The sequence below is a fragment of the Sceloporus undulatus genome, chromosome 3 (genome assembly GCF_019175285.1).
Source record: "Sceloporus undulatus isolate JIND9_A2432 ecotype Alabama chromosome 3, SceUnd_v1.1, whole genome shotgun sequence".
Lineage (NCBI taxonomy): Eukaryota > Metazoa > Chordata > Lepidosauria > Squamata > Phrynosomatidae > Sceloporus > Sceloporus undulatus.
Genome location: NC_056524.1, coordinates 218,257,111 through 218,275,310, shown reverse-complemented (window position 1 = coordinate 218,275,310; position 18,200 = coordinate 218,257,111). Strand labels below are relative to the sequence as shown.

The 18,200-nt window shown below is 35.8% G+C and overlaps 1 protein-coding gene across 2 annotated transcripts in view; it reads right to left on the bottom strand.

The window, feature by feature from the left end:
• The window catches only part of STAG1 (stromal antigen 1), a 172,493-nt gene that overhangs the window by 57,783 nt on the left and 96,510 nt on the right, over positions 1–18,200 (bottom strand). For both annotated transcript variants that reach the window (XM_042457728.1, XM_042457729.1), the window contains exons 6-8: positions 6,644–6,720; positions 5,095–5,299; positions 4,250–4,401 (exon numbers count right to left, since the gene is read on the bottom strand). In XM_042457728.1, coding sequence (XP_042313662.1) covers positions 4,250–4,401; positions 5,095–5,299; positions 6,644–6,720 — 434 coding nt within the window. The remainder of the gene's footprint in view (positions 1–4,249; positions 4,402–5,094; positions 5,300–6,643; positions 6,721–18,200) is intronic.

Below are 18,200 nucleotides of genomic sequence, written 5' to 3'. Positions count from 1 at the left end.
AAAGCCCTCCATGGACTGGCCCCTCCTTACTTATCAGACCTTATTTCTCCTCACCTTCCCACTAGGGCCCTCCGTTCTGGTAGTCAAGGTCTACTGTCCCAGCCCAGGATTTCCTCTGCCCCATCTCGGATTCGCCCCTTTTCACTCGCTGCCCCTCACTCCTGGAACCTTCTTCCCCCGCGAACAAGAGCCATCACTTCTTTAACCAGCTTGAAAACGGAGTTGAAGACCATCCTGTTCAGGGCAGCGTTCCCAGGCATTGCATGATTGTCACTTGCTATTTGATGTTCTTTTGTTGACTGTTTTATTGAATCATTTCCTATATTGCTATGTATTTTATATGTATTATCTTACTAGAGAGGCCCCTTCCCCACTACCACTCCCTTTGTGTCGTGTCTTTTTAGATTGTAAGCCTGAGGGCAGGGAACCGTCCAATTAAAAAGATTGTATGTACAGCGCTGTGTAAATTTACAGCGCTTTATAAATAAAGGTTAATAATAATAATAATGATGAATTCTTGCTTCAGAAATGTGAAGTCCCATACCTCTCCACTATCACTGGAAATGAATTGATAATAATAATAATTATTATTATTATTATTATTATTATCCCGCCCCTCTGCACAACACAACCGGGGCGGCTTACAGCATTAGAATATACATTCCATAACATAACCCCCAATCCCATCCCTCCCTTACAATACAATTAAACCAATTACAATTAAAACATACTTAAAAACAGTAACAATAATAATAGATAGACAGTAACTGTAACCAATCAGAGATCAACAAGATGGGTCTTCATTTGGTGGCTGGGTTTCTCTTCAGAAAAGGCCTGCCCAAACCTCTCCCGTTTTCAGGCTTTTGGGCAGAATTGGACAAATGTATCTTCTCCCTTCTGAGACAAACCTTTTCAAATTACAGGTAGGTGTCCAACTTTTTGTGCAAAAGCATCTAAGCATCCTTAAATTGCTGGTGTTCAATAGGGCCTAGCTTATTGCTCTGGAATTATTATTATTTTTTTGAGACAATCTATTTTAAAATGATATAAATACTAGAGGAGCCCTGAGAGAATACGCCTGCAACATTCCAAAGAACAGGTTTCAGATAGAAATAGGGTAGGCACTTTTCAAATGTTGCAGATGTAAAGATGAAAAGTACCTTTAGCTGTTGCAACTTTTGTATTTTGAAATGTGTCTGGTTATCTTCCCCCCCCCTTTTTTTTGTCAATTTGTTTCCATTTCCAGATCTACTATCATTTCCCTCATACTCATATTCATGTCTCTATTTCTTGTCTTCTCTAATCAGTGATGAATACCATTTGTAATTTTTTGTATAAGAGTGAGACATTTATGCCACAGTTGGTATTTATCATGGATAAGGAGAAATTCAAAAGGCAATAGCCAATGGTTTGTAATATCATTATTTCTTTTCTTATTTATGAAGCATCAGTGTGTTTCTTTTTTCCTAGTTTTCTTGACATAGATGTTGGATGGACATGATTATGCCATTCATATTGCACTTTGGTTAACTGTTATACAAGCTTTTTTTCTTTCAGGAGCTGTTTGTGAAACATATAATAAAACACGTCATCTTCTATTTTGTTGTTTAGTACCATGGGTATATTCAAATCCTTTTGAACTTACATGAAATCTGGAAATATCTCTTAAGCCCCTCTAATGAGGAATTTTATTAAGTAACATAGACAGATCTTGTAGCATCGCTGAGATTAACTGAAAGAAAGAAGTTGGCAGCATGAGCTTTCGCAGACTAAAGTCTACTTCCTCAGATGCATAACTGATATGCATTTGAGGAAGCAGACTTAGTCTATAAAATCTCATGCTGCCAACTTCTTTCTTTCAGTTAGTCTCAAAAGTGCTATCAGATCTCTTTGCATACTGGTTCTACAGACTAACAATGCTCTATCTTTGATTTATTAAGTAATGTTCTTCTACATTTTCTTTAATGTCACTTATTTAAAAAACTTTTTGGAAATGTTTATGTTCACATAGATCATATAAAGTTCTGAGATGACTTGGAACAGTGATGGCGAACCTTTTAGAGACCAAGCGCCCAAACTCAAAGGCGTTCCCCTCACTGGATGTTACCTGGTGCCGGGGCGGGATTTTTTTTTTTGGGGGGGGGGAATTGGCCTTCCAGGGGTGGGATTTCCCCAGAGAGAGTTGAAAGCCTGGGAGGGTGGGGAGAACACACCTGTTCCTCATTTCCCCCTCCCTCCCAGGCCGTCAGCTGTCTCTGAAGAGGTAGCTGAAGGCCTGGGAGGAGGAAGTGTGTGCCTGTTCCTACTCTTCCTCCACCCTTCTGGGCCCTTAGCTGTCTTTGGAGAGGCAGCTAATAGCACAGGAGGGAGGGTGGGGGAAGAGGAGGAACAGGTGCATGCCTGTTCCTTCTCTTCCCCTGCCCTCCCATTTCTCTGTGTGCCCTCAGAAATGGCTTCACATACCATAGGTTTGCCACCACAGACCTAGAATCATTTGGAGCTACCTGAAAAATCTTTACTTCATTCTGGACACATTCTGAAACTGTCCTTTTAGCTTAGCATTCATTTGAATCCAATCCATATCCTTAGAATTAGGGCACTAAATCTTTTGAGTCCCTAGTGAAGACCATCAATCTGACTAAGCTAATGGGAACAATTTTTGTTAATGATTCCATTAGGAATGCAGCAGTGGATAGCTGTAGTCACACTGATTTCATAAGTATGGATTATTCAAGGTTGGTAAATCAGATTTTATAAATAGAATATTTACAGAATATTGCCATATAAAGAATAGAAAAACGTTGGCTTACTAAGGCTTACTTGAACAGAGTGATTAGTGCATATACTCCTTCTTGAAAAGCATCAGTCAGTTACATAGTATAACTTGGGAAACTAGATGTCATAAACTTATAGGGCCACTAAACAGATGTCTTGCCTTGTTTGACATTTTGCTTTTCTCACTCACTGCATAAAAGAACAAAATTTTCCTGTTAAGTACTAGCCTTTGTGATATGACAACTCAAGGAACATGAGTTCTTTTGCTCTTTGCGACAATTCAACTGTCCCCTTTCCATACTAAATGAACAAGATGTGTGCAAAATACATTTCCAATACCACAGCCATAATTTCTGCATGCTGCTATTATGAGCTACCTGCCTACCACATGACTGGAAATGTCATAAACCAGTTGTTCTTAACCCTTTCTTTACCATGGGCCCACTTGAAATATATTTTGTAGCCTCAGACAACCAAGACTTAACTCAGAATTTAAAACCCTGAAATGCTTCAAATATTTATTTAAAGTTGATCATCAAGGGTCTTTAAATTTGAAGAGAAGGGAAAAATAAGCAAATACACACATTGTATTTTTGCTTGCTGGACATGCATATGTGTGTGCATGAGATGTGGAGAGATCAAGCTTGCTTCTCATTCCTCTACCCTATCTGCTGCTTTGATATGTATATGGAGAAAGGAGGTTCGTGAAGGCAGAGCCAAGCACACACTCCCTTGCTCACAGACACCCAGAGCATGGCTCCCTCTGCTCTAGAACTGCTGATACTCAGCTAGCTGAGCCCACTAACCTGCTACCTTGCCTAGGCCTCTTGCTGTCTCCCTTCACCTCTCAGTCCGTGCACCTAGGCAGCCCCAAAGCTTTTCATTTCTGCACAAGTTTTTTTCACTCCAGGAAAAGGAGGCAGGTGGGAAGCAGTCAGCGAGCGAGCCAGAGAGGAGTGCCAGGCCAAGTTTGCAGGGACTTGTTTGGCAAAGGCATCTTTGCCATGGGGGAACATCTTCATGACCTCTTCTTTCAGAATTTCTGGAGGAACAGAGAGGAAATGGCCAAGGTGAGAGGGGCAGCAAAGGTGGATGCAAGAAAGGGAGAGAGAGAACAGAGAGGCAGAGCTGTGCCTTTGCTGTTTTGGCTGGAGAGGGGGATGGAGATCTCTCTCCTCCTTTTCTTCTCCATTTTTGATCGTGGGGTTGAGCCCAACAGGATTTGGGAGCATGAAAGAAGAAGAGCTGGCCTTCACAAATCCTGTGAGAACAGTGTGCTCCTCTGAGTGTCTGTGGACTATTGGTTAGCAACTACTCTCCTAAATAGTTGGAACCTTTACAATAATCTTCTCCTATACTTGTAGTAGAATACTTCTCAGAGAAGAACTTTATATAATAAATATTTTTCCAACTACTTTCTGGAAAGCAAAGTACTCCACAATAACAGAATGAATTCCCCATCTCTTCGATTTACCTCTTTCCTTTTCTGAAGAAGCAATTCCAACCTTTCATTGGCTCTTTTACCAATCATCTTATTTCTCTCAGCTTCATACTGCCTCTGTGTATTATCCTGATGAATACTCAGGTTTAAGGCAACATTCACAAGAGCAGTCATAAGCTTCATAGCTAGGGAAAATACAAAATCAAAAGTTGAGGCACTTTTAATACCTGAATTCACCTGAAATTCAAGTTAGTATTTGTTTTTCATGCTGAAATAATTTAATTTAAAAAAGGAATAAAATATATTTCCTTTTCCAAATCCAGCTTAATTTAGAAATGTCTGAATTTTGTGTTGAAAGAAAGGCAAGATATAAATTAAATGAAAAACAATTCTTAAAATGTATTATCAAATAATAAGCAGTGCAGCCAGTCTAGTGATGTATCTTGTCTTTTCGCTACATTCTAAAAGCAAGCAATTGTACAGTATGAGCTTGCATGCTCCTTCTTTTCCTTCCCTCATGGGGGAGGAGCAATTAGAAACTTCTATTTCTATTTAGCAGCACTACAGTTTGTTGTTGTGTTCAATTGTGGCAAATTGATTTGTTCAAACTAAAATTTGCCACAAATCAGATATCAAAGCAGAATCAAATCATGGTTTGAGCAGATCCACTTGCTGCACTTAAATAAAATCAAACTACAGTCTAACAGAAAATGAAAACTTCTAAATCTGTTCCCTTGCAGCAGGGAGAAAAAGAAGAAATAAGTGTGTGAGCCTGGGCTTACATTCAACAGCTGTAACAAAAGCCATGATATGTCACTATATTTTAATTCAGCCTGAATCTCATTGAAAACATGCAGTACTTTGGGAAATGAACCTACCAGCAAGTGTACTGGTATGCCTGAAAGCTCGGACCTGCGAATCAGACAAACCAGTCAGGAGTGAGATCACTGTGTCCATCATATACTCATCATAAATGATGCTGTACTGACACTGTCGTATGAGAACGCCTATAAATTCACAAAAATTTGATCGGAATTTTTTCCACTGAGGCCCAGGCATGGTAAGTGGGTAATCGCCACTGTCCTGAGGAAAGACAAAATATGCATACTACATTTAATGCATGTTCAGCTTTCAGTCATGTTTTTACCAAAAATATTTTATTTTAAATATATGTTAGGTATACAGTATGACTTAGCTCTCTCTGAATGATCTCTGTATAATTTAAGTTACAGATGGAGAACTCTCATGAATAGCCCAAGCATTTAGTTCTTGCTCATCTGGTCTATGAAGGATTCCTGTGAAACTCTCCCACTGAGCTGGAGCCTTGGAAACCTCTTGGCTTTACATCCCTACCTCACAGGTGCCAGTAATTATGCACAGTATCTTTATTGCTTTGATTCCAGTCAACTTCACTGATCAGAAGTGGTGAGCATGAAACATTTTTAATTCAATTAACTCAGACAACATTCCTTGATAACTTCTAACTTTCTATCCTCTATTTTGTTGACAGATGATATTTTTATGATTTCTACCAATTCAGTTAATTTCATTTTAATAATAATTTCAAATTTTTATTTTAAATACCAAATATTTCTCACATCCTAGCAGTACAAAAATTTGTTGAATTTGTATTTTGAGGTTAATTTTTACTTTTTCCTTGATACATAATGCTTCTCCATAACAACAGAACATTCTCCCCAGACAAACCATAGTTTATTCTTGTTCATCTGGGAAGAAATAAGCCAGATACTTCACTTCAAGTATCATATTAAACAAACCAAATATGGAAAGTCTGCAGTTTGTTTAATCAACCTCATTTGTAGAAGACAGCAGAGAGCAATCAAGCAGTATAGAAACAATTCCCATATATCACATTTTACACATTACATTTTTAAAGATAAATTTTAATCGCCTCTAAAATTAATTGGTCTGCACTACTGTCAACAAATTCCAGATTTTTCTAAAAATAAGTGTTGCTAGCACAGGATGCAAAGTACCCTTTATATAACAAATATGTAGCTTGCATCTTTAACTGTGGTATTCCTTTATGTGTTCTTTAATTGATAAAAATCCTCCCTTCAGCAGAAATAAGTCTTGAGCATCTCTTTTTTCTCTTATCACCTTCCTAATTTATTTCTGTGCTGAGGCAGAACTTCAGTGGAGGGTTTCATGCATGCTCATATACTTGCCACTAAATTAACTGGAACTTTAAAGTGCTCAGATCTTACTAGATTGTGTCACTGTTCTACATCAGGCTATCTACTACTCACATCTCCAAGCTTCTTTTCTTTCTTATCTATGTGTAAATGATTTAGTTGGTCAGTGTAATTTCTTAAATAACCAGGCCATTTATCATTATAATGAAAGTTTCTGTACTGGAGAATTTTCTCAACACCTGAAAACACTACTAAAATTTTAACACCATACCTCATCAAATTCCTCTGTCATTTTCCTGATGATTTCTGCATTTTGCATATTCCTAAACATTTCAATGCGTACTGTGCCTGTAATAAAACAAGTAAGCATAATTGAGTGTTCTACTGTATCTCAAATGTTGCTAAATAACAAAATTCTGAACTACATATTAAGGAAGAGAATGGCAAATAAAATAGCATAACAAGGTCTATTCCTCCAGTTACATTTATACAGCCAACAACAACAACAACAACAACACCTACAACAAAATGTAATAATATTCCAGAACAGATGGAGCTCTCTAAGAAGAGGAGATTCCTGTGTGTCTCTGGAAAACATCACTCTCAAATTTGAGCCTCTAAGGTACTATGGCAAGACAAATCATATCTGCAGCCTACACAGTCATATTCACTAGAAAGGTTTCGTTTGCTTCTTTCTCTCTTTTGCAGGTAAATTAACCCACCTTGCAACAGAATAAAAGGAAATGTTCTGCACCATCAAGAAAGGAGTATTATGAATATGTTTTTACTGTTTTCTTAGATAAACGAACACATACCATTTCTGATTTCTATGCAGAATCTATGGGGTGAAACACATGGGCAAAATAAACTGACTTCCAGCCTCTTTGAAGGTAGGGCATATCAATGACATATGTGACAAAAGTGGTTGGGAAGTGAAACGAAGCTGTGCTCTGAGGCTAAAAATGGAGTAAAAAGAAGCTTGGATACGCCGACTCAAGGCGGAAAATGTGCATTTTTGCACAGTCGTATAAATGGCCCGGTGCAGGTGCAGGACTCTGACAAAGCAAAAAGGTGATTGCCAAGAATTACTTTTTTAAAATAATTTTTATTAAATATTAAAAACATAAACAAAAGAACAACAACAACAAAACATTTTCAAACAATATTCCAAAAAAGGACATTGAAAATTTCTTCATAGTACTTCCTAGGTTGCTGAATTCCTCCAATATTTGCTTAATATCTCTTACTGAACTCTTATCCATTTACTCTTATATAAACTATTGATTTCTTAATCCTATCCCCCCCCACTTTTATACCGTTTTCAATATTTATACTCATATTCTTATTTAGTGCTTATCCTGTATATGTACATGCATACAACTTATATTATATTTTACTATTTCCCTGTTACTTATCTACTCTCTTAAAGCTATCTTTCTTCATCCTCTGACTAATATCAATAATACACACACACACACACACACACACACCATTTTTCCAAAGCCAGGTGTATTTCTCCATTTTTCTCTCTCTGATGATATTCTTTCCAAATTTCCCATTCTTTATAGAAATTTTGTAATGAACTGTTCTTAACTAGATAGGTCGTTGTCCATTTCGTATAAATCCATCATTTTAAACTGCCATTCCTTGATTGTAGGGCATTCCTCCTTTTTCCAATATTTAGCAAATATTGTTTTTGCTGCTATTATGGCATATAATAAGATCTTTTCACTGTTCCTATCCATTTTTAGGTTGTCCGTCATATTCAAGAGATTTTAACATTCAATCTTTCTTTAAATTTAAATATTTTTGTCAATTCTATATGAATCTTTTCCCCAAAATTTTTAACCTTAGAACAATTCTACCACATATGTAGATAACTTCTGACTTCTCTTTTACATTTCCAGCATGTATTTCTGTTATTTTTAAACATTTTTGCTAACTTATATGGCATCAGATACCACCTATACATGGATTTATAAATATTTTCCTTTAGTTCTACACTTATAATCTGCTTGATTTTACCCTTCCAAAGCTTCTCCCATTCCTCTAATTGTATTACTTCCTTTAAATCGTTAGCCCATTTCAACATAAATTCTTTAACCGTTTCATTTTCCAATTCAAATCTGGTTATTAATTTGTATAATTTTGTATAATTAAAAATTCTGTTTTTGAGGTTGATTTATTAGATTTTCTAATTCAGGTTCCACTGCTACAATTCCTTCCGCTTTCATATCCATCAAAAATGTTTCTCTGATTTGCCTGTAAACAAACCAGTTACATGAATATCCTTCTAACAATAGTTCTTCTTGAATTTTCATCACTCTTTTTTTCTTTCTCTTTTTTTGTAATGTCTGCATGTTACTCAATCATTTTTTTATATTCTTCTCTGATAAACATTGCATCATTAGTTGATGCCCATAGAGGGATTTTTGGACACCATTTCCTCTTATATTTCAACCAAATTCTCATCATAGATTTTCTAATAAGATGGTTATTAAAATTACTATCATATTTGATTTTGTCATAAAACAAATAACTATGGAGCCCGAATTTCAAATCAATTTTTTTCCAAATTTAAATTTCTTTTATTATCTAATCTGATCCAATCTAACATCCACAAGCATAACAGTACCATTTTAAATTTGGCAATGCTAACCCTCCTCTATCAATAGAATCATATAACACTTTCATTTTTACTCTTGGTTTTTTATTATTCCAGATAAATTTAGATAGACCTCTTTCCCAAATTTTGAACGGTATGTCACTTATTATTATAATGGGTAGGCTTTGAAAGATAAAAATCATTTTCGGTAGGACCGACATCTTTAATATCGCTATTTTGCCCATCCATGAAATGTTAAGTTTTTGCCATTTTTCCAAATCTTTTAAAATATTTTTCCAAGTTTTTCATAATTATTTAGAAAAAGTTCCATATTCTTCAGTGTAATATTTATCCCTAAACATTTCACCAATTTATTAATTTGAAATCCAGACTTTTCTTTCAATAGATTTACTTCTTTAGTCAAGTTTATTGTTAACATTGTGTTTTTTCTTTATTAATTTTTTTATCCAGCCATCTTACCAAATTTCTCAAATATTTTCAACCTAATTTAAAGCCCTACATGGCTTGGGCCCAACCTATCTAAGGGATCGCCTGCTTCCATATAATCCGCCCCGTACGCTCAGGTCTTCTGGGAGGAATTTATTACAGCCCTTAAAGACCAGGTTGACGGCGACCTCCCAGAGGACATTCTCTGCAGCTGCTCCCAACTTATGGAATGGCCTGCCGGACGAGATCCATCAAATCACCAATCTAGAGAGCTTTAAAAAGGCCATTAAGACGGATCTCTTCCTGCAAGCCTTCCCGGAATAAAATGCTCGGCCACAAATAAGACTTCCCATTCAGTAAACTCTGCCCATGATGATTTTTATTTAGCTTAGTCGGTTTTAATGTGTAGTTTTTAATCTTACATTGTTTAATCTTGTTTTAAGGGGGGTATTATGTATATATGGATGTATTTTATCCTTTGATTGCCTGGCAAAAAGTGGGATAGAAATTTAAAAAATATTATTATTATTATTATTATTAATTTCATTACTTTCAATTGGATTCATTATTGTTAAAATTAAATCATCCGCATAAGCTCTCAATTTATATTCTCCTTTTTTTAATTTAAATCCTTCTATTAATTGATTTTCTCTAACGTTATTCAACAAAATTTCCATAATTAGTATAAATAATAGCAGGGAGAGTGGACAACCTTGTCTCACTCCTCTGTAAATAGAACACGGATTCGTTTTCTCACCATTAATCCAATTCTAGCTTCTTGTTTTTTATAAATCACTTGTATCCAATTTTGAAATTTATCACCCACCTCCAATTTTTTTAATACTTCAAACATAAAGTGCCAATAAGTATTGTCAAACGCTTTCTCAGCGTTAATAAAAATCATAGCTAATTTTTTATCTATCTTTTTTTCATGGATTTCAATTAAATTTATCAATTTTTATATTAATTTTAATCATTCTATTTGGTAAGAAGCCGGATTGATCTTTATTAATCCAATTAACCAACACTTTTTTTTAACCTTTCGGCCAATATTGATACAAATAATTTGTAATCAGAATTTAAGAGGGCAATTGGTCTATAATTCTTGATAGATGTCGAGTCCTTTCCTTCTTTTAAGATCAGTTATATCTGAATGTGTCATATTTGTGGTATTCTGTCTACAATAACTTCATTCATTATTTGTAATAGTGGTCCTCTTATATGTTCTTGACATTTTTACAGTATTCATTTGAGAAACCATCTGGGCCAGGGGTTTTCCCCATTTTACTTCTTTTTATCGCTTCTAACAATTCTTGTAGTGAAATTGGTTTGTTCAATAATTCCTTTTGTTCTTCTGTACATTTCTTTAATTTTTGAGACTCCAAATATTTTACAACTTTTGCTACATTTATTTTTGGTTCTTTGAACAATTCCTCAAAATAATTAAAAATGTTTTTTTTCCATATTCTGATTTGTTATTAATTTTTCTCCCTCTTTAATTGCTAGAATAATCCTTTTTGCTTTTGCTTTTCTGATTTGATAAGCCAATAATATCCCCGTTTTGTTTGCCAATTCAAAATATCTTTGTTTCAAAAATTTCAATTTTTTCCATCTCTTCTACTAATAACACTGATATTTGTTTTTGTAAGTATTTCACTTCATGTAAAAAATATTATTATTTGGTTCTTTTTTAGGTCTTCTCTCTAAATTTTTATTTAATTTTGTCAATTTTCTTCTTTCTTTTTCTTTATTTGTGACATCTTTTTTATCATCCATCTTCTTACCACTGCTTTATGTGCATCCCAAAGTGTGTGTAAAGATGTGCCTTTAATTAAGCTTTCTTCAATGTATCTGCCAATTTCTGTATTTAATTTCTTAACTAATTCTCATCCTCTAGTAATTTTGAATTTAATTTCCAATTATACTCTTTTCTCCCATCCAAATTTAAACTGAATTTCACTGGACTATGATCAGACAGGATTCTTGGCAAAATTTCTACTTCTTTAATTTTCGAATTTAACTGTGATGAAATCAGAATCATATCTATTCTAGACCAGATGTTGTGGGGATTGGAGAAAAAAGTATAATCTCTACTATTTTCATGTTTCCAGACATCTTCCACTACCAAAAATTCAGTTAATTCAAAAAATTCCTTAGGTAGCTTTCCTTGATTTTTTACAATCTTTTTTTCCTGAAAATCTATCTAAATTTGGATCCATAACTCCATTATAGTTCCCTAACAAAATTACAAAATCACAATCTAACTGCATGAGTTTAGATTTAAATTTCTTATAAAATTTGTTTTTATTTTCTAAAGGGCCATATACTCCAACTATCAATATCTTCTTTTCTTTATGTATTAATTCAATAATTTCGTAATTTCCTTCACTGTCACTGCAAATTTCTGAGACTTCATATTTTGAACTTACGTATACTGCAACTCCCTTTTTTTTTAAATTTGGAATTTGCCAAAAAAACCTGACCTAATTTACTACATCTTAAATGTTTTTTATCTTTCTTTTATTCTCGTCTCCTGTAAAAAATTATATCTAACTTTAGTTTTTGTAAATAATGGAATTTGTTTTTCTTTTTTGTGGGGTATTCATCCCCTGTACATTCCATGTTAAGAATTTTAAATCATCTGCCATAGTCAAAATGTATCTCTTGAATTCAATTAATACAACCTTTATTTCATTAAATTACATTTATTAAAAAAACAGTATGCAAAGGAATTCCGGAAATATTGCTATGAACGAAGCCGTAAGAAATACAACAACTCAAATCTTTCTTCTCTCTCTTTGTTCTTCTCTTCTCAATCTTCTTTCTTCTTGTATCAGATCTTGATCATCGAATTCCAATTCTGGTATTGATGATTCTTGTAGTTCTTCCTCCTCCACCACTCTTTCTTGATCTTTCTCTTTAGATAAATCTATTTTCGAATTTCCAACATATCTTTCAACACCTTCAATTCTTGATCTTCATATCGAAAGGGAGATTTGTTGTGTAAATTTAAAAATCTGTCCCATACTGTTTTCCTTACAAAATAAACCACATCTCATGGCAGGCCCTTTTGTTTTGCACTCAATGAATTTACCCTGTATAATTTGTCTATTTCATTTTCAAAAAATTCTGGGTCTTTATTTTAAAATTTTGCAATTTCCTCAATTAATTTTCATATAAATTTTCATCTTTTTGTTCTGGAATTCTTCTCACACATTTTCCCTTCAATTTTAATTCATAAATTGCTTTTTCATCTAACCCGTCATCTTCTTTATTTAATAATTTTGTCACTTCATTTTCCAATTTCTCATTTCTAAATTCTAAAATGTCCACTCTGTTTTGTATTTTGTGTATCAATTGCTAACTTGTCTACTGTTTGATTTATTTCTTTCAAACCCACTCTAATTTCCTGTTTAATTTCTCTCTTAAAACTATTCAATTCCTTCAAGAGATTGATCATGTTCAATGATTAATTTTCTATTTTTTCCAAAATTAATTCATTCATATCTGGAACTTTGGCTCTTTCCAATGAAAGTCTTATTTGGTTTGTATTTTGTAGGTTTCCCTTCTGATTATGTTCCCTTGTGTTCATTATCTTTTAATTCTGTCTATAACCAATAACAATAATGATTACAATATAACTCAAAAATCTTGACAGCATTATACTTATAATAATAACTCTAATTTTTTCTTATCAATTGTATGTATTTTTGCTATTATTACTTCTAACACAGCTTTACAGCTTCCCTCAAAAATAGGACGTCTGTATATTCTCTATATTCTATATTCAATTTTGTATCTTGAATACTAATGATGCAATGCAATTTACTACCCTTTTCATTACAATGTTATCTTTATGTGATTTAAATCAGTATGATTCCAAATTAGTCCGTTTTCCTTCAGCCTGACTCTATCTATCTCACTACCTCCCTCTATTCTATCTTCCTGACTGGTCTTTCTAGTCTATACTTCTCCTACTTCTATATTTCCCTTGAACTTCCGTCTTCGCTCTTTCTTCTTCTGTCCTTTACAGTCCACAGTCCTCCGTCTTTCAGTCCTCCAATTCACCCCACCTTTGTATCCCGTCACGTCACTGTCTCTCTTCTCTCTCCCAGTCCACCTCTCGTTCCGTCTCCAAGCCGCCTGTCTCCTCCCATCATGTCTTCACGCCACCTCCTCCACGAATCACGATCTCCACAAGCACAGGTGAGTTCTCAAGGACGAACCAATTAATCTAATTAGCGTATCTGAAGAGTAGTCTAATTAAAGGGGAGTCCTTTTTCTTAAAGTACAGCCGAAAAAAGCAAACAAAACGCAGCACATACAAAAGGAAAAAATCCAATTTTTAAATCTTTTGATCCTAAAATCACCGCTGCTAACTGTCCAATGGGTTCACCCACAAAATCCAAGTCTGCAAAGTTCAGAAGGTCCCCCCCAAAAAAAGAACAAACAAACAAACAAAAAAGTCCAAATAGTTACAGTCAAGGAAAGTCAATTAATATTTCAAGAAAAAGAGAGGACAAGAACAAAAAAGAGAGAAAAAATCCTGGCCGGCCGAAAAAAATCCTTTGTTCCCCGCTATTTCGTGCCAAAATTTTATTTCTTCAATCAGAGGATGTTCAGTGAGTAATCTCCAAAATTGTCACTACACCCCAATAGAAAAATCATCCAATTTCTCTTCGTTTATTGGTATAACAGATATTCTCCATTTCTCTCCCAAATCAGCAGTTAGGTTTTAGCAGTTATGCGTTTGGAGAGCTGAATTGAGTGTCCCTTTTATAATCTCTCACAAACAAACAAAAAGAAACTGCTAAAAAGCTGATAGGCACCTCTGTAGCCTAAGGCTTCCCATTAAAGATCAAACCGCGGACGTAGATTGCTCTTCAGCAATTGCCAACAATTACAATGGATGCAATCACAACAAACACAAACCATATAGTCCAACAAGGGGACATCGAGTGAAGGGGTCATGTATGGGAGGTCTCCATGATTGTGTTTTGTCACTGGGCACACCTATGCACCGACTCACTGTACAGGCTGTGCATCACACATGCAACTGTATGACTGATCATAGCTGGGCATCCAATGGAATGGTATGTGGGAGGGAAGAGGGAGGTAATTGGAGGTCACTGGTGGTGTGTTGGTATAATGGTGCACATGCACAGTGGGTGGGGCAAAAATAATAATAATAATCATCATCATCATCACACAGTGCAGCTTGACATCACACAGTGCTGACAGTTTGTCTGTGTTTGGCCTTGGGAGTGCGTCATGTGAACAGCAGGGTTTTGACCCACTTTCAGAAAATGCAGTATCAAGCCGCTTTTTTCTGCCTGTCTGCTCCAGCCCTATATCTGAAGATCTCCTCACTGAGATATAATATGCACATAGAATCAAATTCATTAGAGAAAATAACTTCAACTTTTGCCCCTTTCAAAAATTAAGGGTTTTTCTGGTTCTTAATAAATACAACTGGTTATGGCAATCTGAAGTGGGGATTTTCATGTCGCATTTACAGCAGAGCTTAAAAGAAGCCATTTTCAACCAGAGTTGAGGTCACAAATCTGAAGGCACAATTGAGGTCAGATGGTCTGAAGTCAATCAATCAGTAAACAGTATCCAGGCCAAAATCCAAAAGAGTGATAAAAAACGATCTGTTAGGTCAAAACCGAAAGTAATTCGTACAAGTGATTAAAATAGCAGCAGACGAAAGGAACTGAGAAAAAGTGGGAACACTAAGGGGCTTATAAGAGGGTGGGTGGAGCTACCGCCAAAAAGTTGCAAACAAAGTTTTGCCCAGTAAATCCAGAAGTTACTGAAGTTTACTGCGCAGGCATAGAATAACCCATTTGTGTGATTCACAGAAGCCATGAAGAAGAAATTAAAAGAAATGTTTACTCTGACCGTTTAACTTGAAAATGAAAACTAAAGAAAAAGTATCTCAGGCAATGGATGACCCTATAATGCAAGGAATTTCACTATCAGCACCTTTGAGCCTACATGCATAAACACAGTTTTGTACAAGAATATATACAGTCCGCCCTCCCCATACGCAGGGGATCCGTTCTGGACCCACCCACCCCAGGTATGCTCAAATCCATTGAAAATAATGGGGCGCATGCTCACAGTGCGGGTACACGTTCAATTACTTCTGCCGGGGCTTGTCTTCTGCATAAGCTCAAAGTAACGGAAGGCAAGCCCGTCTACAGGGCGGGCTGACAGTACTCAAGTGATGTTCCATTACAAATTTATCAGAGGTGTTTATGCAAAACCATTTATTTATGTTTCCAAAAAGAGTCTGGAAACGGGCAACTATAACCTTACATAACTAAGGAGATAAGGAATGGTAAAGTATCCAGTAACTTAAGAAATATTTTCTTGTCTTTTTGTCACTGCACATCAAAATATAAAAAATACTTCTGTGACTTTGAGTTATATCCAGCATTTTAAACACACTAGGCAGGCTAAACAGATCCATTTCCCAATTCAGGCATTAAGGTCTGGACTGCACTATACATTTCATTCTTGTAAGCAATCTCAATCTGCCCCAATGTGTTTACATATATATGGAGCACAGTGGAACCTCGCCATACGCGGGGGATCCGTTTTGGATCCCGCTGTGTATGGCAATTTCCGCCTATGCTCGAGCCCCATTGTAAACAATGGGGCTCGTGCGCGGTGGCGTGGCCATGCGCGGGGCACAAGCGCCCATTCAGTTGAATGGGACACGCCGCCCCTTCCGTCCTGCGTGCGCGCCGCGGCTTGAGCACGTATGCTCAAGGCCGCGTATGGCGAGCGCGTGTATGGCGAGGTTCCACTGTATACACATTGGGTTAACCTTAATACAGTTGGCAGGAGTGTCTATGACTGGCCTAATTGGCAGGAATAAAGATGAAGAATGGGCCTGAGAATCTTGTTTTATCACAGAAAACCAAATTAACAAAATATACATGTAACACTGTAGTGTTTTTGACAGATTTTCACACTCTTTCATGCTTAGAAAGCTTGATCACCAGGGAGCTGAAAGAATTCCTCTGATTTCCTACATACCTAGCTTCAACACGTCAGGCTCACAAACTGTCATAATAAACATCAGAAGCAATTCACAAACTAAAGGAATTTAGAACCTACCTTTTCATAACTTGTTCATTTCTGCTAATATTCAGCTTTCAATCAAGCACACTTCTTGGCATCTCAGATCTGTCTAATCCTCCACTGCACTTTTATATTCCCCTTTGACTAGGTGATTGCTATTTATAGCCTGGCAATCTGCCCAGCACTCTAAATTTATCCAGGACAGGAGGCTTAAAGCCAAAATGAGTTATTCATAAACATTCAAAAATTCTAGTTATCTTACTACATTTGGTAGTACTATTGTGGATGTGAAGACAAGAACTAGTGGTGATTTTATTACAATAATGAATGCATCATTTTTTTTTTTGAACATCACTTGCATTCTAGTTTCAAGATTTGAATCAACACCTACAAGTCATTCCTGTTACTGAAACTACAGTACAATATACTGGCACTTAGCCAGACAAAAGTGACGAAGTCAGGAACACACACAGCTGGCTATCCCCCTCTCATACCAATCAGATTTTACATTATGTTGTATTGAAAACTTCCATTTGTTAGGCAAAGGGCTATCAGGAGTATGTAGAGATCCTTTCATTGCTAGACTGACAGTACACATAATCATGTGTTCTTGTGCTGTAGAAATCTCCTCACTGAACTTTTAGGCATTTATAGGATTCTCAAAACAGTAAACATTCATTGGAGACAAAAGTCACAGTCCTTGGTCACAATACTTATACTACATTTCAAACACAACAGAGAAAGTACTAGTGGGACTTTTTCATTAGTACTTCCTCACTAGTACTATGTGAAAGTACTAGTACTAACGAGACAGCAACCATTTTCTTCTCTTTATATACAAAAGCATTAGCATTATTTGGTCTCAAGCATAGTCTCAGTACACTGTTTTTTTTTATAAAGGATTATAAATTAACATGTTGTGACACTTATATTTAGAGTAAATGTAATCATTTGATGGTTCTTCTCTGAACACATCTGATGGCTTTGAACACTTCCTAAATTATGGGACTTTAGTCAATGAAATGATATCATTTCTCCAAGAAGCTGTTTGATTTTTTTCACCTTTTTTAATATAATGTACTTTTGTAGTTAGGCCTTTTCACTGAGAGCTAAGTCAAATATCCATTTCCTTCATAAATTAAGTTTCAGGTGAACCTCCAGTTCCATATCATCTTAATGTGTCCCACCACCAAATTGAGAAATTAAGTATTTATTCTTTAGACATGTCATTTTTGTCCATAAACAAGGACAATAAACTTTCTCTCTCACTTTGTAGTCTTCTCACTTATAATCACCTCAGTAATCTAAAAAATTATTTCCTCAGCTGTAGCACCTTGAGGAAATGATGTTACATGTAGATTAACACTCCACATTCCTCATACGCTCTCCAGGAAGTTGGCTGTATAACTTTACAGAAGGAAGGCATTTGGATAGAGATGACACCGGTATATGACAATAACCCCTCTTTACTAGAAAAATGCATTTAAGGGGAGGTTTTGACTACCTATAAATCAGTGATGGCGAACCTTTTCAAGTGATGGCGCCTTCTCCCATGTAATCTGCCTTGCACTCTTAGATCCTTGGCTAAAAACTTGTTGCAGCCAATAGAAACTAGGCTTACTACAGTCTCTCAAAGGACCTTTTCTTCTGTTGCCTCTAAACTATGTAATGAGCTGATGCA